General features: G+C 34.5%; 1 protein-coding gene across 13 annotated transcripts; it reads left to right on the top strand.

The window, feature by feature from the left end:
* Positions 1 to 481: 481 nt before the first annotated feature.
* LOC149569722 (uncharacterized) lies at positions 482 to 21,619 on the top strand. 13 transcript variants are annotated; one of them, XM_089822437.1, is made up of 16 exons: positions 482 to 641; positions 2,157 to 2,299; positions 2,438 to 2,563; positions 2,675 to 2,782; positions 2,961 to 3,071; positions 5,685 to 5,768; positions 5,875 to 5,993; positions 6,356 to 6,457; positions 6,626 to 6,742; positions 6,859 to 6,924; positions 13,741 to 13,807; positions 15,464 to 15,517; positions 16,144 to 16,233; positions 18,421 to 18,462; positions 18,666 to 18,701; positions 20,953 to 21,619. In XM_089822437.1, exons 2-16 carry the CDS (start codon positions 2,234 to 2,236, stop codon positions 21,106 to 21,108), a joined length of 1,344 nt encoding a protein of 447 aa, XP_089678563.1. In that variant the 5' UTR covers positions 482 to 641; positions 2,157 to 2,233; the 3' UTR covers positions 21,109 to 21,619. The 13 variants fall into 13 exon arrangements, with proteins under 13 accessions (XP_089678563.1, XP_089678559.1, XP_089678561.1 ...); XM_089822433.1 differs by having other exon boundaries at positions 16,144 to 16,242; XM_089822435.1 differs by having other exon boundaries at positions 2,117 to 2,299.
* Positions 21,620 to 23,546: the final 1,927 nt, after the last annotated feature.

Here is a 23,546-nt window from a genome sequence, read left to right as displayed (position 1 = left end):
TTTCTCCCACCATGCCTATGGGGTGATGTCTATGCCCGCATCAAAACGACAATTTCTAATTCAATTTAAAATTAAAATACAGCTTTAAAATGATTTTTAATTTAATTATTAAAAACACTATATTACTGTTTTGTTTTGATGCTGGCAGACATTGGCATGCCCATGATGTGAGATATCTATGAATAGAAAAGCGTTCTATAGTTCAATCTATTGATATTGATTTGGCCAAGTAGACCAAAAAGCAAGTCCAACAAAAACTGATTTCCTAAATTATCTCACATCTTCCACTTCACTCTTATACTTTTCCTTTTAACGCCTCTTTTTAAAAATAATATCTGGATTTCAAGATTTTAAAAGCTCCGGAGAAGCCGCTTAAAGCAGGACAAGTGTTAGACGGTACGAATTACCTGTCGCAAAACTATTTGCTGTGACAAATAACGTTCTCCCAGATATAAATGGAGGAAATGGTTTGTAAGTAGGTGTTATCTTCTTTAAAAAAAATTATACTCCACGCGGTTTACAGGGTAGGAAGAGTAGGAGGATGTATATACACACACCAGGAGGAAGAGGAAGGATACACACTGTAGAAATCTAGGGGTGCAATTGAGGTGGGAGTAATGTCCACACGTTGCATATGCCAGGTACTGATTTATGAATCTGTAGAGTAGCAATAAATGTGCCACCGCGCGCAATATATACGCAACGTGTATTTGCGGTTTTTATTGCTTCGAATTCGGTTCGCGATTGGGGTTTATGGTTTAGATCTTGCACTTTAATGTTGAACTTGAGAGTGTTGCTTTGTGTGGGGGTGTATAGAGCATGTTTTTGGTGTTGAAGCTTGTGCTGTGGATTAGTGGCTTGCTCTGCAATTGAGGGATTCGATTCTTTGGGTTTCTAGTAAGTGCTTGTTTGTTTATTTGTTTGAATGTCGGTTTGTCTTTTGTGATGTAGTAGAGTGGTATGGGTGTTTGTCAGGTTTTTGTATTTAGGGACGGGAATTCCAGTAAAATAGTGGGTTTCTGCAGATCATGGAGTGCTGAGATGACATTTTTGAGTATATTTTGTTTTTTGTGTGTTTTACTGGTGGGTTTTGGCATCTGTGGGTTCACCTTCTTTGTGTAGAAGGGTGATGGTTCTGGGGTTTGAACACTATAGCTTTTGTTTTGAAAGCTGTGGTCGAATCATAGAGATATCTAGCCATGGTAAGTTTTGTGATGTGAATGAGGAACTCGGCGGGCAGCCGGGAAGTCTTTTAGGATTTGTAGGATTTATTGACGGAAATCTAGTTGGAATTCATTTTCTATGGTATTCTTAAAGTTAATTTTTTGTATTTGCTGGGTTCATGTTGTTTTGGCGGTTATTTTATGCAAACAATATTTTCAGATAGCTTTTGCCGTTATTCGCGAATGGGTTGGTTATCAAAATGCTGCAAGTCTTTTAATTTTCGAATTGCTTAATAAGTTCTACACTGCGATCGACGATAAGAGCTTGAAGAGCGGGGTGTTTACACTATTTAGCTCTTACAGTGTAGAACTAGAGCAGGCTTTACTAACGGCATCAGCCTCTTTTCAGATAACAATTTGCCGTTAGTAGCTGATAGAAAACTTTCGGAACGAGTGCAATTTTTAATTATTGGAATTGTTTTGTAAGTTTTCCTATGTGATCGACGCGACTAGGGACTGAGGAGAGGGCTTCTGTTACTACCATTTCCACTTACAGATTAGAACTAGAGCAGCCCTTAGTAACTTTTGCAGCCTCATCGGTTGTGAATATCTTTGAAATGCTAGTCTTTTTAGCAATCATGTTTTAGGGATTCAGCGGCATGTAACTGGTTTTGTGTTTTTCCTTCATTGTTGGCCCTGAATTCTTATTGCTTATATATATGAAGAGATTTGTCTGTAAAAATATTTTCAGTCCTTCAAATTCTTCATTATCTTATGCCCACATGACTTTTAAATGAATCTCAGACGTGACTATTATTTTGTAGTTGTGCTAATCATTTATAAAGAATTCAATGGTCCTTGGTTGTGTTGTAAAGATAATTTGATCATTCATTTACAACAGGATCTTCTTGTTATAATCGAGAATAATTTGTATTCATTTTGATTGTTGGCAGATTCGAAAATTTTAAGGGTTTTACTCTGATTGTTTCATAGGCAGAATTGAAATGGAATGACAGAGCGACTAAAACTGTTACTAGTTTCAGCAGCGAGTGAACATTATATTCTTGGGGATGTCCATGAAGATCTTTAAATCCTGGCGTTCTAAATCCCACTGTGGCCAAATCTTTCAGGAATGTGTAAGATAAATAGAGCATTCTCGAATGAAAATTGTGAATTTACTCACTTCCTTTTTCTCATTATCCTTTTTCTCATTAGGAAATACCTATTATTTCCTCTCAAGGTTTCACGGTTATGCGTTTTATACCTATGTGCAGGGGGATCCAAAAGTGACGGGACCAAAGGGCTTTAGAATGAGGACAATTCCTTCGTTGGGAATTTTGACATTGCTCATGCTATTCCTGATAAGCGTAACTATGAAAGAACAGTATGAGCAGACAAAGGTATAGAGTTAGACTATACTCTGTTTTGTATTAGACCTTCGCTTTTAAAAGTGTTGAAAGGAAAATCTCATGTCTGTTTGAAATTTATGGCAATATTTTTATAACCTTCAGATTGATGGAAGATGGAGACCTTTTGATTCAGTGAACTTCCCAAATTTTGCTGTATCCAGTCATAGGAAATACCTAGCAGAGGAACAGCTGGAAGAGTGGCATCCCCACGTAAGTACTTATGGACAAATTCAATACAATTTTGTTCACTCTGTTTTTCTTACATGTAAAATCCTTGAAAATGTTACTCGGGTTGTCTTGTGGGTGTCTTTCAGTGTACTTCTTGTTCTTCCTCACTCTCGTCAGTGTGTTTGTCCTACTTATCATAGATTATTGAAACATTCATCAGGATCTAAATAACGTTTATAAACACAATGGCATGGAATCCTTACCGCGAGGAATTGTCCAAGGGACTTCTGATCTAGAATTGAAACCTCTTTGGAGTCATTCCAGAATAAAGGCAAGTATTTAAAATCATTTTGATGGTGTATTTCAGAAAATTAATCTATGATGATGCAATGCATTAAATGTTGTATTAGTAGATCAACACTTTCAAAAGTTAATCATTTCCGTTGAATAATTGCTCGTTTTCAGATGATCAAATAAATTTTAAATGTTACAATTTTCTCTGAAGCTACATAATAACTGTTACATATAAATCATACACTATGATTATACGTTGGTACATCTGGTAATATGGTTTATTAGAATCTGAATTGTAAGAGTATTTCTGTTGAATAGTTGTGCCTTTTCATTTGATTAAAGAAAGCTTAGAAGTCGCAATATATTGTGAAGCTACACAAGTCTTCTTAGAGTTGCATATAAAACTTACACTGTAATGATTCATCTGGTAATATATATTGTTGTGATCACCTTCACTCTTATCAGAACATGTAACATTGATCCATTTTAAGAGCTGTGCATATAATAACCTCTTGAAATCACCATGTGATAGAGTTTACTGAAATTACAAAAGGTTAATGTAAAAATATAGCTTTTGTTGAAACTGTCACCCTTACATTGAAGATGGGAATGTTATAAGGGAAGTAAGAGTCTGCAAGGATACTAAAATCACAAAGGGGTCCATGTAAAAATCGAGCTTTAGCCCAATGATCAACCTTTCAATTGAAGATGAGATAGAGTGGAGGCTATAGGAGTTTGTCCACAGGAGCAACAGCCTAAGCGAGTAACTTCAATCAATTCTTGGTGACACAAACACTTGTTCGCACAACCTAAAATGATGACAATTGGGAGAACAGCAACCGACATGTCCAACATTCATTTCATTCCACAAATTTATGCACCTTCTTTCACAAAGCCCTTTTTTCCATTACAAAATGAAGAAGAGAATCTGAACAGACCAGAAGGGAGTTCTTTACCTCCAGGAGCAAATTGATAGAACATGTTGTCACATGAAAAGTAGGGAGTGAAATTGTACGTTTTGTACCTCAGGTTACCCTTCTTGTTACTGCCTGTTAATGCCATCAGAAAATTTGGATTTTGCAGGGCTCAAATTTATTGTCAAAAATGTAAAATTATTTCTTTTTGAATCAAGGGTAGTACTCCCTTTTTTGCTTGTTCAAACTTCTAGCCGAATGAACTTGTCATATTTGCATAGGGATTAAGAGAATTCAGCAGTGAGGATTGGGATTGACATCTTTTTCTTGGATATCTTGGTTGTCAGTGGGACTTGTGGCCCTGCCCTGGTTTATGGTTGTATCTCCTTCTATTACTAAGTGGTATAATTTGCCACCATTGCAGATGAAGTGGGGGTATCTTGTAATCTGTAATATAACAAACCCTCAAATCACTAAACTTATAGTTGTAATGACCAAATTTGATCTTGGTAAGTGAGGCATTAACTGTACTCAAGCTCACTGGAAGTCGAAACATAAAATATTGGATAATTATAAATTATCATTTAAAAAAAAAAATTCTTTAAGAGATTGACTTGGATGTCCAAACAAACATATATTTGTATTATAGTTCAATGGCTCTGGGCTAAATGTAAGCTAAATAATTAGCTTTCTTAATGAAGTAGGAATATCATCATTTGTTTTTAATGGTTGAAATGATTTCTACAGGCCAAGATCCATTTGTTTAATCCGCTGTCTCAAGTTTCAATGATGTGCAGGGCAAAAAATCAAAATCATACTTGGACAAGAAGAGTAACTGTCTTCAACATCCTAACTATTTTAGGAGTCATGCTTCCACATATTTGTTGAATTCTCTCTGTCTTTACCTATTTTTGTGCTCAACTCCTCATTCTTCATAATTCCACTGCAGTAGTTTTCAGGCACCATATTTTGGGATATTTTGGGTTTTTCGTGGGTTCTTAAAGTGAGTTGCATTTATTGGTTTCAAAAAACTGAAGAGCTCATTTGTTTTCAGTAATATCTGGATAGGAACTTAAAAAGAAAGGTAAGGTTAGCATGATATCTGGTATATTTCGCACATAGGTTCTCTCCAGAAACCATTATTAGTGTACTTTGTTGTTCTGTCATCATGCAAATTCCATGGAAACTGTTGGAAGCTTATTTAGAACATTAATCGTAGATACTAAGATGCCTGAAGGTGCACTTACTGTTATAAGGATGGGGCACTGATCAGTTAAGGTGTGTCAGTAGATTTGTAAATACCATGTACAATTTTAAAAACCAGATATTGTGGGTAGAGGGATGGAAGTGTGAATGTGCCCCATTTTCCATTGATGGGATACCTGGTGACCATAATCTGAATATCTATGATATCTGTTTTTGTACATAATGTGAACATTTCATATATATATCAGTCATCGATGCATTGAGTATATCATAAATATAGCAAATTTGATTCCTAATACATAACTACAAGGGGCCACGCTAATGCCTTTCACAATGAGTTGTGTATAGCATGGGTATGTTTCATATTTGATGCTTGATACAAAAGTAGAAGATTTCAAGCTAACACCTATCACAATGTTTTTTTGTGACTCATGTACATGCTTCAAGACAAGTTAGTTAAACTGTCTCCTCAGAGAATTCTGTTATAGACATCATGACATGGTAAGCTCTGTTCAATTTTCATGTGACAGGATATGGGGAAGCAGCATCGAAATTTACTAGCCATGACTATTGGAATTGAACAAAAGAAAAATGTCAATCGCATTGTTCAGAAGGTTCATAATTGTATTCCTGAGAAGATAGTTTTCATTATCATATTCTCAAAGTATTTATTCCTTGTGAATAAAATTATTTATTGTTAAAATTGGACTTTGATGTCAGTTTCTTTCAGAGAATTTCACCATTATACTCTTTCATTATGATGGCAATTTGGATGGATGGAATGATCTTGGATGGAGTAGCAAGGCTGTACACATAGTTGCACAAAACCAAACAAAATGGTAAGTTATATATAGATGATTCCTATAATGATGATTTATCATTAAAATATAGCAACGCTGTATACATAGTTGCACAAAACCAAATAAAATAGCAAGTTATATAGATGATTTGCTATAATTTATTATCAAAATGTTAATTTTCTTTATTAATGTTTGCCTAGGATGACAAAAAAGTAGTTTTAAGAAACATTGAAATCTGAATGTGAGGTAAAGCTAAATTTATTTATGTAGTTGGAAATGTCATCTGTTATTTCAGTCCTACTGGTATCGGTTTTTAGACTTATTGTATGAGAGACTGTTCCTTGACTATGTTGTAGTGCAATAAACCTAGATGTTTCAAATGATACAGTTTCTTTATGCAGGTGGTTTGCCAAGCGTTTTTTACATCCTTCCATTACTTCCATTTATGATTATATATTTATTTGGGATGAAGACATCGGGGTAGATAATTTTCATCCCAGAAGGTATGCGCAAGCTCTAGAAGAAAGCATTGTTCTGCTAAATAATTTTGTGATCGATTCTTATATACAGGATTAAACACTTGTTATTTTTCAAATCTGAGAACATTTCTTTGCATGCCGATGAACATGGTTATAATATTCTGTTCACATAAGTTGAGTATTTGTTGCCAGATATTTGAAAATAATGAAGGAAGAGGGCTTGGAGATTTCACAGCCAGCTTTAGATCCAAATTCGACTGAAATACATCATAGAATTACAATCCGAAATAAAACAGGAAGGGTGCACAGGCAAGTATATTTTTCATGACCTGCAATGTCTAATGATTGTTTTATTGAATGCACATATTGAGAAGTTTGTATTGTAAACATACTAATGAGAAGATACTCTTTGTTTGCTTAGTCAGACGATCACATAATTATCGAGGGAATGTGAGCTGCTCTGCAACCACTTATGCACCTCCATGTGCTGGGTAGTTTTTTAGCCTTTTATCTTGTGTTTTTTGAAATTATATATAGCAATTGGCATTGTTTATTGCATCGATATATTAATGGTATATACCATTCTCAAAATTTCCTTTTGGTAGGCTCATGTTTTTTTTTGTGGATTTGAGTTTCCACTTGATGTTCAATGAAGTCAAAGTGGAAATGAGCTTACTACAATTAACATTATCGTAATGTTGCCCCTTTCACACCAGATTACAGAAAAAATGAACATGTGTTAACTGTAAATAATGTCTGGCCTGTAGCAGTGATAGGCTGAAAGGCTTCTAAAAGTACCAGGCATTACAGACGTATTAGAATGAATATTGTAAAAGGAGTGGGAGGAACTTTGCTCAAGAATATACATATTTTAACCAAAGTTGCATGGAGACGGGGGTACTTGGGTACTTTGGAGATGGGTGTGACAATTTTATAAAATATTTTTAGAAAATCTCAAAATATAATATGACATTGAGTTTTCAAAACAAGAACAGTGATAAACTTACTGTTGAACGTTAACTTTAAAGATTAAGTACACAAATTGAAATGTCCTATATCAATGTCAATTTTTTTGTCTCTGAAGGCCCAAATGTCCTCTTCAGTTGGGGCAACTAGCTGTCCCCAAATGGAAGGGGATGTTTCCTGCTGTCTTGGCCAATTTCTGCTCATGAGGAGCTGGACCTCTCTTTTGAGTCCCACCGTCTTGCAAGCATTGAGGGGACAGAGAAGGGGACAGGGAAGGGGACAAATACCCTTGTTCATTGTTAATAGTTTTAAGTTTTCACGAGTATTATAATCCACTTTATGGTGTATGGATTATGCATTGTTGATCTAGATATAAGTCTTGGCTACTCTTTTCTGAAGTTGACTGTATGGGTATGTAAACCACCTACATGGGTATGGGCAATTTTTTTGGCACTAGGGTAGGTGGGGTTGGGTATGTGTGTGTATGCATATGCCACGTTACCAGATAGCTCAGTCTGGATGCGGATACTGATAGCATTTATTGACATTATATTAATCTCATCAAATATGTCTTTCATATGCTGTATGTACTGGGAGTAGGCAGAGAGGCAGCTCCCAATAGCCTGGTTTTAAGAGATGTTTATTTGATTTGTTTGATCAATATTATATTTAAAACTTCTAACTCAATTGCATAAATCTTATTCTGGACTGGTAATAATAATCTCACTCATTGTAGACTTCAGACTTTGTGATTGGCTGAATATTACTTCTCATGGCAAATTGAATATAGGTTTCCTCATAACAATGGTTGCTGATGTTAACCTGGAAAGTATTAACACCTTTATGTAGTTAGATTAATTCAGCAGTTAATAATTATGAAAATATACATAACTCTATATAAACTATAACATCATTTCAAGTTATAACTACATAATGAACCATATTGTACACACATGTACATACCCAAACCCCCCATTTTTTTTTTGCATGTACCCACAAACTGGTTCTTGTACCTGTATCTGTTTTGGTAACTTAGTTTCTATTTATTTTGTTGTGTATATAATTTTTTTAAAGAAATATACAGAATTGTAAAACTAAATACATTTTGATAGTATGATAGTTCAAGTGACATTTAATAGTGATAATTTTACTTGTCTTAAGTTCTTGATTCGGGTCTCCATTTCTAGGCACTTTCAGCTGGCAGCACATCTATTTTGGCATGATTCTTCATCTGACTCGGTTAAATTGGTAGCTACATTTAAGAAGTTGGCCAGCTTTAAGGAGTAGGGTGAAAAAGCACTCAAATTGAGCTCTTGTCCTGTATGTTTAATGAAAGTGAAGTGTTGAACTCATTGCAGTTGCTACTCTGATTGCCAAAGGCATAGTTGTGCTCAAATTTTCTCCTTACAGATTGCAGCGAGCAGGGAAGGACTGAATTAAGAGGCACTTTACAGGAAAGAAACACAAGTAATGCGACCTTAACAGTCCAATGCATACTCAATATATAGAACTGTTTATGACAGCATTTGCAGTCACCTAAAAGGCAGGTAGCTTGGCAGAACTTCATCAGTCAGCAGAAGTACAATTTCCTACAAGCATCAAAAAACGTGTTTCAGTCATGTATGACAGTGTTTCTGCATTGGTACATAATGGTCATTTATCTTATCCCTGTTTAAAAGTGTACATCAGAAATTTTGGGCAGTTTGTGGCAGCAGTTAGGATTAATTGATATTGCAGGGTTACAAGTTTTCAAAAAATCCCACAAACAGGGAACTCAAGCACCTGTTTTCTGCAGCTTTAAGTAGTATTTGGCACTCAGTGCCTTTGGGTATGCTTAGGTTACATTATCAAATAGACGAGCAGGACGGACATTCCACGGGTTTTGCTAGAGTAATAGTTGATTCTTCTTGACAAATTTAAAATGCACTAATCTGATCTCTTCTCTGATGCAAAATCTCAAATCATTGGCGTGCAAATCTCATCTTTGGTGCCATTTTTGATAAATCTGGTCAAGGAACAAATATCTAGGCATACCTAGGCGTACTTTGGGAGAACTGTTCCTGGTATGGGTGTGTGATGCCTTAAGGGTGTATGTGGTGCCTAAGATTGAGTGTCATCAGTCCTTATAGACATATTTTTATCATAGTCAATTTGGACTATTGATGTAAACAAAGGTGCATTATCTATGGAACCTGAATCTTTGATAGTATATAGATTAGGGTGGAGGGAGTCAAATAGTGTTTCTTTTAATGGAGAAAAATAGCACATTAATAGAAAAAATTGAGGGCTCATAATTCCACATGTGGCAAATCAAACAATAGTTGATCCTTAGTGAAAAGAATTTGTGGGGTGTGGTAAGTGGTAGTCGGGGTAACAACAAGGCCAACTGATGTTGGTGGAAGTGTAGAGTTGTCTATGAAGGATCACTGAGCAATAGCTTTGATTGGTCGTGGAATGTCAAATGGAACTCGACCATATCAACTTGATCGAAGACCTTAGAGGAAGCATGAGATGGTTTGAATGCTTTGTTTGGATCAAAAGTAGTGAGTGCAAAAACGAGTTCCTTTTAGTAGAGAAAAATAACATGCGAATAGAAAAATTTGAACACTCAGAATTTCACCCCTGGCAAATCAAACTGTAGTCGATCCTTAGTGAAATGAATCTGTGGAATGTGGTAAGTGGGACAACAACAAGACCAACTAATGTTGTCAGAAATGTGAAATGGAATGTGAAGGATCAAAGAGAAATAAGTTTGATTGGTCTTGGAATGTTAAGTGCATAATTGCACCATATCAACTTAACAAATATCTTTAAGGAAGTGAGGGTGGTTTGAATGCTTTGTTTGGATCAAAAGTAAGGAGTGCAAAAATGAGTTTAAAGCATAAATTGTTCGGGCTAAAAATGATGCAAGGTGATGACATTGTTCGTTCCCTATTGAATCAACTAGCTGCATAAATTGTAAAGTAGATGATGACAGCTGAGACAAACACTGAAGTAGATGATGATGATGATGATTCAAAAGCTATTTTGTTAAACAGTATGCGTCTTGGTCATTTCAACATCATTTTCACATTAAACAAGGTAGATACAACCCTTGAAGAAGTAATATCTACTTTGATTGATGAAGGTGATAACATTGTTCAACATATCCTTTAGTTTCACTCATAGTTGGTATAATTGCCAAAAAATTGGCGGGTTTCTACCAATCGCCGAGTTTTTGGGACTAGCGAGTTTTTCCCAGATTTAATTGTGACTCGACTAGAGAGAAAATCACCATGTTTTTGTGAAAAACTCGTTGATTAATTGCTTGAGTTTTTGCAAAAAATTGGCAAACTCCTAAAATAAAAAATAAAATATTTTTTTGTTAAAAACAAAAGGCAAAAAGCGTATATATATTACGTAAAATAGAGACTTATAATATGCTAGTAGAGCTGGGAAGAGGAAGATGTGATTGTAATGATGTACTTACTTCTAGTTTGACACAAACTATTTACTATTATGCTTCCCACCATCAACAAACCGCATGAGAATATGATTTTGTACCCACTATGCATTTATATATATATATTTCTAAACTTTGCTTGTTTCTTATATGTTCTCTTTAATTAACTCATTAGATGCATCTTTTCATTGAAATTTGCAAAAAAATGTATTTTGAATTAAATTTTGGCGTTTTTTTTAGGTGCTCGAGTTTTCTCGAGTTTTTTTTTAAATGGCCGAGTTTTCCTTGATTAAACTTTTGGGGGGCTTGGCGAGATGTTGCCGAGTCTAAGTTTTCCAAATATGGTTTCACTCCCTATTGAATCAACTAGCTAGATGAATGGTAAAGTAGATGATGATGATTGAGATAAATGCCGAAGTAGATGATGATGATTCAAATGTTATTTTGTTAAATTGCATGCCTCCTTGTCATGGAAACATCATTTTCACATCAAACAAAGTAAACACAACTTTCCAAGAAGTAATATCTACTTTGATTGATGAAGTAACTAAGAAATTGACTTAGCTATAGAAGAAATTGCAATGCATAGAAAAAATAGGCCTAACCATTCCTCAAAATCTAGTTCTTCTACATCAAAGAAAAATGTTTCAAGAATAGAATTTTGTGCTACTACCAAGAAGAAGGGAGACATCATTATGAATTTCCACTCAGTGTGCCAAGGATCTCCTTGATGACAAGCTCACTATAAATAAGGCATTGGCTATAGATGACAATGAAGGAAGCCTTTTTGATGTGGCTATTGAAAACTCTCCACACAAGACTAGTGAGGAGGAATATATTTTCTAAATCAAATTAAAAACTAGCATTTGTGACTAGATGTGTTTGTCCCTGAGGAGAAATATATTTTCTAAATTAAATCAAAAGCTTGTATTTGGGGTTGGTGTGTATGTCCTCAATCACAATTGTTAGGATGTTTGTGAATGGACGTGATTGAATGTGTTTGTCCCCATTTACAATATGATGCAAGTGATTGAATGTGTTTCTCCCCAATCACTATTGATAGTTACTTGTAAATGGACGTGATTGTTCCCATTCATAAGATGATGTAAATTATTGAATGTGTTTGTCCTTGTTCACAATTGTTAGATGTTTGTGAATGGATGCGTTTGTCCCCATTCGCAAGATGATGCAAGTGATTGAATGTGTTTGTCCGCAATCACTATAGTCGGTTGTTTGTAAATGGATGTGTTTTACCTCATTAATAAGGTGATGTAATTATTGAATGCGTTTGTCCCCATTCGCAAGATGATGCAAATGGTGGAATGTGTTTGTACCCGATCACTATAGTCGGTTGTTTGAAAATGGATGTGTTTGCCCCCATTAATAAGATGATGTAATTATTGAATGTGTTTGTCCCCAATAACAAGAGCTGGTGATTATTATTTGATGTGCATGCCCCCATTCATAATTGCTATGAGTAGATGTGTGTGTCCTTGTTCATAACCTCGATCTCCGATAGATGTATTTGGCCCTATCCAAATTTGATGTAAGACCTTGGATGGATGTATTAGTCTCTATCCTTGGTTTCATGGTTGAAGTGTTTGTCCTTGTCCCTTCGATGAAAGCATAGTGAGTATAGTGAGACTAGTTCCATTATTGCTTGTTAGGAGTAGATGTGTATGTTTCTCCTCATGCCCTGTGATGTACTAAAGGTGGTCATCAAGTATTGTTGGTAACTTGGTCCAATATCCCCATGTGGAGAATGATGCAATATGGGAGGGTGTTGGACATATTGCATCATAGCATGCTTTTAATAGTTATCATTGGGTTTGTAGTTTGTTAGGTAGGATAGTATTTTAGTGGTATGGTGTGTTTATGTTGAGTTGTTAAAACAAGGCAATGTATTTAGGAACTTTGTCTCGGAAGTTTGCAATAAAATAGGATATGAGAATCCTATAAATGTGTGATGTAACTTAATGAAAATTGAAGCACTGTGTATCTTGTTGTATATTATTCTGCTTCTATTTGACTCTCTCCCATAGTTCCTATAATCTGGTTTTATGGGGGGCGCAGATCATGAGAGTTACTAGTGGTTTTTGTTTCATCCTCCTTTGGATCTGTTGTTTTTTGCATTTGCTTGTTTAAGGCCAAGTTTTTCTTGAACATGGAATACATGACTGGCCCTTGCATGAGTACATCCTTAAATTATTCTTACCTCATGGTTACACCATGGAATACTCTGTTGGTTCTTAAATCTTAGGCAACATGGAACATGGTGTAGGGAATTTCTAGACAAGCAGGAAATTTTTGTGTTATGGTGATGATGCAGTTGTTAGTCCAATACCATGTACATGAAGTCCTTGGATAACATATCTACAGCCAACCATTATTTAGCTGTACTACAAAGCTAACCGTTGTTGTCTTATTGTTCAACATAGTGGATGCCACTCATGTTGAGTTTGAACTGTATTATGTTGTCTCTGTTTAACAATTATTATATTTTAGAGACATAATATTTTGACAATTCATGTGAATTTGTTGATTATTTCAGGTAGAAAACTCTGTAGAGATTTTTGTATCAACATTATGGAACACACTCTATGAGCCATTGTTAGATGTAGCAATTTTTTCCCCTGATATTTTTGCACGATCCATTAACACTTTCATGACTAAAATTGGCTGGTTGTTTTTCTACTCGTCTTATGTGTTTTTTTTTCTCCTGTGAATATTGTTTTACTAGCTCATTCTGAAGTACATGGTTACATGATATGCAAGCTTGAATAGACAGGCAGATGAAATGCTTATGCTGGATAGTTAATATATCAATTATCATTCTATTTTCCTGTCCAGATTGCTACATGGTAATTTGCTTTTTAAAATGTCATCTCCTTATGTACAGGTGGGTGGAAGGAATGGTACCTGTGTTTACTCGAGCTGCCTGGCAGTGTACATGGCACCTTATCCAGGTTTCTTGCTTTATCTTCTGAATGTTTTTGGCTAGCATTTCGATGACATTTGTTGGAATTTGCAATGAAATTAACAAATCATTTTGTGTCTTGATTATAGCATATTGTTGGATTAATGGTTTCAATATTTGTTAGCCCAGTATCATTTTAAATGGTTTCTAGGTTTTGTTCAGTGTTCTAACAAAAGAAAAAGATTGCAAACAATTGTCCTGTAGATTTTTAGTCCCATTGAACAATGTGGTAGTTGTTCTCGAAAATTTTGGTGATGTTTTCCAGTTAAATCATGTATCATATTGCAACTGAAGTGTAGCTAAGTTTTAACATGACTAAACTAAATCTTTTTGACCTTTCAAGGCATTGTCATCAAGAAATACACTTTAATTTTCTTGGCTCCATGGTGATTTTGAATTTTTCAATGTTGCATGCAGAATGAATATAGAAAAGTAATCTGAACACTGAGAAATTTGCATAGATTAGAGGTGCACTTAATCCTTGCAAAGTGTAACTTTATCATTTTCTAAGTGTTGTTAGGCTGGTTTTAAATCTCTTTCAATGTCTACTCTTTTTGCTAAACATGGTTTCTGTGGCTAATGGAAATGTACCTGTCTTATCATTGCAATAGTGGGGGCATCGTTCTTAGTTATGTTAAGAGGGGGAAATGATATCATTTCTCAGACAACACCATGGAACTGTATTTTTTCTTTAGCGATTTCTGCAATTTCAAATATATATATCGTAAGAGGAACAGAGAGTTGCATTAGATAAAACAAGCTATTGTGAAATTAGAAATAGTTTCCAGAGATTTGTGGCTGTTTTCTGGAGGATGAGTCCTCGTTCATCATTCAGAAAGATCTTAATAAGTCAGTATTCAGGAATCTAACCTTCTTCAAAGCATTTTGAAGGATTTTTTTAAGGATTTGGAAGGATTTTTTTAATGTTAAGGTTGCAGTACCATCAAACAGCTTTTGCTTCTGAATTTTGCATCTCAATGCATTTCAAGTAAAAGCTGCTCAACATCTTGTAGCTCTGAACATTTTTATTGCATTTCTGGTTTTCTTAGGAGCACTGGGGTCATAAACTAATTATAAGACTTAGAGTCAGGTATCTGGTCTGTGGTATTTTTAGGCTGAAGTGTTGTGAAATCTTCAATTTTCACATCTTTATCATATTATGAGTTTAAATTTATATATTTGTCTTGCTCTTTCTGTGGATGCATTATTTTTATAGTTAGATATTGATTGCTTATGTATAATGTTTTGCCCATGTCTAAGTTTGTTGTCAGATTGCATTGCGAATGGCTACATAATAGACAGAGAACTAATTGCTTATGTGTATTGTTTTACCCACATATGAGTTGTTAGATTGCATTGAGAATGGCTTCATAAATAGGCAAAGATCTATCATTTCGAGTAACTTATTGTTAACAAGTTTTTCAGGTGCCTGATTAGACACTTCTTTAATATGTTTGGTGTCCCACTAGGAAGGGATATGTTATAAAAGTTGGGTGTCCCACTAGGAAGGGATATGCTATAAATGATGGCAATAGTTTAAATAGCATCAGAGGAAGTGCAAATATATTTGAATTTTGAAGAGAAGAAAATTTACTATGCTTTTTGGCAATAAAATGTTTATTCATGCAAGGATATGCTTGTGCAGAATGATCTTATTCATGGTTGGGGGATGGATATGAAGCTAGGATATTGTGCAAAGGTCTGCTTCCTATATTATTGTTATTGTTTGATTACTGAATACTATTCTGGTTCCCTGTGGCCTTCAGCTAGAGTAGAGTTTTTTTTCTCATTCCTGTATTTGAAGTTTCCAGGTATATGTATATGTTGTTCTTTCTATTTCATAAATCACATGATGGTTTCCACCGATTTGTTTGAAACAGTTTAATGTGCATAGTCCATCAATACAAAGAGATCAGATACTTTTCCTATATTCGGATGTGTTATTTGAATTTCTTTAAACTTACGGTTAGCTTTTTCAAATTCCTAATTGTACTCAAATATATTGGACAGCAACATGCTTGCTTTGCTTCCATCTTCAGTGAAATTAAGTCACTTGGGTTTATTTAAATAAGTCACTATATTTTCAATTTATTATGAAGAAGCCATTTGTTCTTCATCAATAATGAGAAAAATCAAAATTTAAATAAATAATGCAATGTTTTGTAATGAATAACTTTGGTTATAGGATATATGATACTTTAAATCTATTTTATTCAATTTTACAACAAAAACTCCGACGTCCACATTGTAGTTGATTGCTCTGCACTTTCCAAATTTTTATTTTCTTTTTAAGTTTTCAATTAATTAATGGCTTTGATGTTTCAGGGAGACCACACAAAGAATATAGGGGTGATTGACAGTGAATATGTTTTTCACCAGGGAATACGATCATTAGGAGGGCCTTCTGCTGATAAGGTCGATAATGTAACTTCTACTTGACATATTCTTGTGATAGTGTTTTTTGGCAGTGTTAATGGAGAATATGAATGTGCTAGCATATATGCATGAGTCAGCTTGATGGGTTTGTCCATTCTTTCACAGTGCTGATAGAGAATATGAATGTGAATAAAATGTGTTAACAATTTGATAGATATGCACGAGGGAGCTTGATGGTTTCATCCAATACAATTTTCTTATAAAAAAAGAGATGATGTTATTAGTAAAAGTCAAAAAAGATGGAAAACATTTGTAATTGTCAATTCCTTTTACGTACCGGGCTAAAAGTAGGCTTGCATTTCTATATTTGAGAATTTCATCATTCTCCTCATAGAATTTGTATACTAAATGCAGAAGTTTGACATAATCTCAAAGTAATATATAATTTACACTTAAATTCAACAGTTACACACACCATTCTAGTTCACTGTATTTATTCTTGCAAATGTAAATATAACTAAAGGAATTGTTCGTCTTTGCTCTATTTTTTCTAGTTCGTTGAATTTAATCTGGCAAATGTAAATATAACTAAAGGAATTGTTTGTCTTTGCTCTATTTTTTTGTGGAAATGTTCTTAGATTTTTTCACCCAACTTAGGTTCAGATAGGGTGTAAATGACAATTGTATTTGTCGAAGTTCCTGCCTCGGCTTCCTTGATTGCTAGAGCTGCCCTGTTAAATAAATGTGTACCTGCTAATCTTGTCTGCAGTGCAAGTGACAGTAATGATGATAAGTGGCAGATAAACCAACAGCTGGTCAGAAAGGAGAACCTTTTACATTCCAAATCATGTCAAGAGATCCAAGTTCCAATTGCAGGGTTTAGAGGCACAGATCTGTTTTTCTGCTGTAGGGGGCACTAAAGGGAAGGGGAGGGTTGGTTAAGTGAAAGTGTCATTAGCTATTCCATTTTGTCTATACTGTCTCATTTATTGATGAGTATTGAGTATTTACTACACTTGAGGTATCCTTTGTCTATAATCTGGTATGATAAAATTATATGTATATTTGCCTTTTTATTCTTCCTTTTTTGGTCGTTCTATTTTTGACAATCTAAACATGTCTGGGAGCAGGGTACCATTTCCAGACAATTTTAGACTGACGTGGTGAATCCGGAATAATTCTGCATTGTTTTGACATTAAAAAAACCAAAAAAAAAGGCCCGAGTTGGACCAGAAGACTTGCTATCATAGACCCACTATTGAAGTTTATTTTTAAATAAATAATAAATATACTCATGCTGTGAACTAGAAATCTTCATTTTCTTCTGCCTGTGAACAACAAATCTTCAGCTTTATATAATACAGTATATTTAATATAAAGAATTTATATTTATGAACATATTATTAAATTCAAATATGGTGATACATATTCAAGAATGTATATTGATATATATTATTAGATACATATTTTTGTAGTATAATATATTTAATAAATAAAAATATATATTTATGAATAACTAATAATTATTAAATAAAAATTTAGTGATATAAATGAACATTCACACAAATCTTTACCATAATATTTTATTTACATGATTGAATTAAAATAGTAAAACTAAATATAACATACTATATTATTAAATATAATTATATGCACACATATTATCTATATAATTTTTTTAATAATATAAAATGTAAAAGACATCTGTGTTGTATGGATGCCATTGTATCTGCGTATGGTACCCCTGACCCATACCTGTGCCTGTAGCTGATCATGGTTGCAAACTCGACTAAGTTTTGGAAAAAGTATTTGACATCAGTGAACTGGGAAACACGGAGGAAATATGATGAAACATTTCTTTATTTTAATGGACCTTGATAAACTTTAACTAGGGAGCACAGAATAAATAAGATGAAACGTGTTTATATTTTTGGACTTTGATAAACTTTTAACTGTGCTTTTTAGCATGGTTTAGATGGATTTATGGATTATACAAATCTAATTGTCATATTTTTATTAGATTAATACTGAAATTTCTCTGTTATCTATGCTAAATAAATGCTATCCTGAATTATAGACCTAAATGAGTCTGTTAGAAGTATTTTGAATTTTTTTTACTTTACTGTGCAATAATTTTTCCACTGGAACACATAACTTAATTCGTCAATACAATATTTATCATTTACTTATTCTCTCACACATCTATTCTGAACAAATGACATGCAGAGTTCTCTTGCAATTGCACCTTCACAACGCTCTAACCCAAAGGTATGGATTGCACTACACTTTTACCCAGTGATATATATATTCATTGTGATCTTAATGTATCTGGTTATAAGTCTGAACCAATGCACACTTTTTCTGTTGTTGAATATTATCTTTTTTATTGTATTTGTTAGTTGACATATCTTGCTATTGTTAGATGCATTAGTTTGAGCTGTTCTCAAGCATTTTAGAATTTTATTTTGCAGGCAACGAATTCGGGAAAAGTTGACCCTAGATCTGAGGTGGGTAATATCTTGTATATCAATTTCCCATTATTATTTTTATGTCAATCAGGCCAATTGCTCTGAGGTTCGAAAAGTTCCTTAAAAGTGCTTTACGGATAGACTTGAGTGCTGTCTGAAAATTCCAATACACGAGCAAGAGCATCTGCATGCTTCTTAAATCTTTTTCTTTGTCAAGAGGATGGATTATTACACACTTCTCAGGTCTTTGTTTGCCATGTGCCATAAAGATTTGACCACTCTGTTTTTTAGTCTCTAAATGTGACGCCTCATAAGGAGGATGAAAGAGTCCTGCACACTTGCTGTGTTACATAAAGATAAGACCCACACTTTTGTAGATCTCTATATGGGATGTCTCATGGAGAAGGCAAGCAATGGATGACAAGCATGGGGTACAAGAAAAATGTTTTCCCTATTCAAATCTTTTTCTTTGAATGTGAAGAAACTACTAATGTCCATCCAAATGAAAATCGAAGTAGCCATTCCATTGTAATGCCAAACTAATAATGGGTAGGACAAAGCATTATTCATGTCTACTCTTGTAGAAGTCAAAGAAACCAATGTCCACACCACCATCATTCTTAATGAGTGCCTTTGGGTGGAAACTAAGGGTGGTTAAATTTTACATTAGTTATGCCCTTTAGGGCTAGAACTATAAGTCATGAAAGTAGGAAAAATCAAGTACTCAAGTTATTGCATCGGGTTCATTTATCATTGGATTTCAAGAATTGCATCAGATTCCATTATAATTGCATTAGCTTCATTTCTACGTGTTCCAAAATACCCCTCTTTTTTTGTTATTTTTTGTATTGTGTTCTTCCATAAGGTTCCAGAAGGTGAGAACTGTATTCTTGTGCATACCCTTTCCTAGTGGAAATGTGTATACATCAACATTGCAGGCTTTGGAATATGTCAGGGGACATACATTTCAGGTGTTCAAATGTTTACCATTGCCCACCCTCTACCATTCAAACTACGTGCTAATGGGTGAAAGCTTAGGGTGATAAATTTTTGCATTAGTCATGTCACCTAGAAGTCATCAGAGTGGGGCAAATCAACTGTATGCAATGAATTTGCATTAGATTTAATTATAATTGACGCATCTTTTGTTACTTTTTGTATTATTTTCTTTCATAAGGTTTCAGAAGGTGAGAATTGTATCCTCGTGCACACCCCTTCCCAGTGAAATTGTGTATATGTGAACATTTCAGGTTTAGAAATGTATTGGACATTGTAGCTATCATCTGAACAAGGCAAATTCAATGACAAGTATTTCCTTTCAGAATCCTGGAAAATCATCCGAGTAAAATTATGTGAATTCTTCTGTGCACTCAGAAACCCTGAACTCTTGCTGGTCTCTGAGAGAATGTCTGGCTAGGGTCTGGTGAGGCTGAAAGGTATGAAGACAATTTTCCAAAAAGGTGAGAAGACAAAATGTTATCCAAAATGGTGGACAAGACAAACTTCTGCATCAAAATTTATCCAAATAAGCTCACATCCGGTTTTGCTCATCTGTGCTTCTTTTCCTGTTGCTGCATAATTATTACCTAAAATTGCTGCCCTCATACCAGTTGTAATGTTTTTTGTTAACTTTTTGGAACTGGAAATACTGTTCCAATGATAAAGCTGGAATGACAAAATAGAGTAGAAATAAGCATATCTGGAATGATTGATGAAGGAAGAATGCTGAATTGCTGAACTACATAAATAAGAAAGGAAAGCCACTTCCAAGGGGGCAGCCTGTAAAAGATGTAGGCTTACTCCTGGGCTATCCATGTCCTGAGTTGGTTGGTTGTTAATCTACAAGGTTAGCAGTGTACAATAATGAACTATGCTATCTTGATCAGTCTCAAATCCCAATATTTACATTTGCAAGATCTATTTAAGGATGTGTAATGAAATTTACAAAGCCTAGGCTCAAATCATCTGGGTTCCCTCTTGTTGGTTATTGAAGCTTGTAATCATAATTCAATATCAGTTTATTTCTCGTGCTCACCAACCTACGCGGTTTTTGCGTGCACTTTGTACTATGCTGATGGTCTATTTATTCTTTTCTTTAACATAAATTTTCTGTAGTGATATTTTCTTATTCTTTGTTATCCTGTTGTTATGTAGTATTATGTTTTGAAAATTGACCTAATAGATACTGTGTTTCATTTATGCTACTGATTTTTCATTTTCATTTGAGTGGAAAAGAGGTATTATATTGTAACTTTGTACTAACTTTCCTATTCAATTGCATGACTGGCAGATACGAAGGCAGTCTTCAGCTGAACTGGAAATTTTTCGGCGACGTTGGGATCAAGCTGTGAAAGAAGACAAGAATTGGGTGGATCCATTCGAACGCTTGAAGAAACGAAACAGACCTTTAAAGAAACCCATTCTTGCACAGAGACAGCACGACTAATGACATGGATAATGATGGTTGCAACCGATACTTTTCATGCCGATACCATTTTCTTCAATTCACATTCCTAACCCTGTGATGCTAGTCTAATTTTTGGCCTTTCAATGTTTTCCCCCTCTTCATGGAAAATGGGTTAGTGGGCATTCTGTCTCAACGATTTCACCTCCTGAGCGTTTCCTGTTGATAAAAATGGTCTCACAAGGTCAGGCGGATGTATTATTATTCATTCATTCTTATCTGACTGGTTCTTGCCTTCAATCCACTGTAGTGGGTCAGCTTTCATAAATGCAATTGAAATTGCCTGATTCTTCCTTTTTTGGCTGTTTTTAATGTAATTCAAGTCAATTGGTTGGACGACTCTTTTGATGCTCTTCACTTACAGGGTTCTGATATGTATATTGACGATTTGGTCCACAGTTGAAATCACCATTCTCATGGTTGTCATCGCAATCAAATTAAGATGACTATTAAGGCAAGTAATATTGAAAAATATAGCTTTTCCATTTCCTAATGTTTCTAAGCAGATCCTTTTTCTAATAGATTCATCATTGATTACTTATTTCATGTCTCTTGTAATGACACCTTCAAGATTTGTTTATTAAACATTCTTGCCTAAGATTACCTAATGATGTATTTTAGAGAGGTATATCCCAGGAACCGTTTCCTGGGACTAAGAAATGACTGGAGTTATATACTTGTTCGATTATCTATTTTCAGCCAGAGCTCGAGGAAGCTTGGCAAAACTCCCTACAGGTTTAGAAGGTTAATTGAGTGTGCCATCTTGGTGGTTGTATGCAACAATGAATGGATCAACAAGGATAATAAAGTAAAAAATCGTGTAAAAAACAAAGTGCGAAATGTCTTGTAGCCCGAAGAGAAATGAGATGGAGAATGCTAAAATAGCCAGCCAAGAACTGAATTTGAAACAGAATCAGAGATTTGAACACAGTTTAATAGTGGTTCAAATAGTGCAATATTATTATTTACTTGTTCATTACAAATCAGATTCTTACAATGCAATAACATGCTCATATAAGCAATATAACGAACATTATCTGGAATATAACGAACATTATCTGGAATGTGAAGGGTCAAGAATTATTGTAGGGAAGCCAAGTGATTGTTGAGTTTAACATCCAAGTCTCCTATGTGAAACTCAATATAGGCTAATCACACTACTAACATCCTCTATTTTTCAACATCCCCAAATCTTCTTGTAATGTTAATAAACTAACTAAAAAAACACACAATTGAATTCAGAAACCAATTAGGCATATTCAAATGAATTGTGAAAATCTGGTAAAATTAATTATTTCCATTATTTAATTTTAGCGAAACATTGCTTTTGCTATAACATCAGAAGAAATATCATCACAAAGAAAACCCCTATCAAAAAGAAAAACCCAATTAAGCGCTCTAGTTTGCAAGTTTATTAGACTTTGCATGAGGTGGAATGAAATGACGCATCCCAATTAAGCCTAAATATCGGTTATAATTTCTTTTGATGCTGAGGGTTTTCACGCCACTTATCGATGCGTTCATCAAATCAATAATTGTTTGATTTGGACATTACTTTCTTCGCGCTTCTCTCCAAAATATCCCACGCTTTTTTTGACCTGGCTGCTGTTTTTTGCCCTTTGCAATGGTGCACACAAGCTTTCTACATACAAATAGTCCTTCATTTACATCTCCCATTATTGATATTATAGTTATCTTACCTTTCTATGCCTGTGGCCACCTGTTTAAATGCCACCAAAGCTCTGCTACCAATTGTCAAAACATACAAAAAGTAAACTAAAAGCCGAATTTGAAACAGAATCAGAGATTCAAAGGTCAAATACAGAACACTCTGTTTTAGTGGTTCAACCAAATAGGCTACATCCAACTCTTCAAGCAGGACAATTTATTATTATTCAGTTGTGTAAAACAAATCAGATCATACATTGCAATAACGACAAACAAATCAGATCATTCATTGCAATAGCAACATGCATATATAAGCAACATAACAATATTGTCTGTAATGTGAAGGACTAAAAATTGTTGTAGGGAAACGATGTGACTGTTTCTCATCCAAAGGATGATGCACAACTATATAGAAGATGTGCAATCTCTAGGATTGATGCGTCGATAAATCTGGCAATCTTTATGTATTTATTTAATTGGTAGTGATTTGTTAGTTTTACCATTTTAATAATTCTTAATTTTATGGTGTACATTGTTTATTAATCACTGTTGGAGCCTCTTAGAATTCACTTCATATAAAATATCTTTTGTCCGAATTCTAATCTTCTTTTTGTGTCCATCGTCTTTGATTCAATTTGATTCTTTTAGCTTTTATGATATCTGTATTACCTTGATGCAAAAGCATCTCGTGCTGAAGTGCAATCCAGTGTCATTTATTTTAACCTTTGTTCTCATGTTTGCTTTCTTAGTTG

Source organism: Cupressus sempervirens, chromosome 3 (genome assembly GCF_028749045.1).
Source record: "Cupressus sempervirens isolate cs-2001-9-10 chromosome 3, ASM2874904v1, whole genome shotgun sequence".
NCBI classification, from domain to species: domain Eukaryota; kingdom Viridiplantae; phylum Streptophyta; class Pinopsida; order Cupressales; family Cupressaceae; genus Cupressus; species Cupressus sempervirens.
The sequence above is the reverse complement of the archived record's forward strand: the minus strand, read 5'-3'. Positions and strand labels throughout refer to the sequence as shown.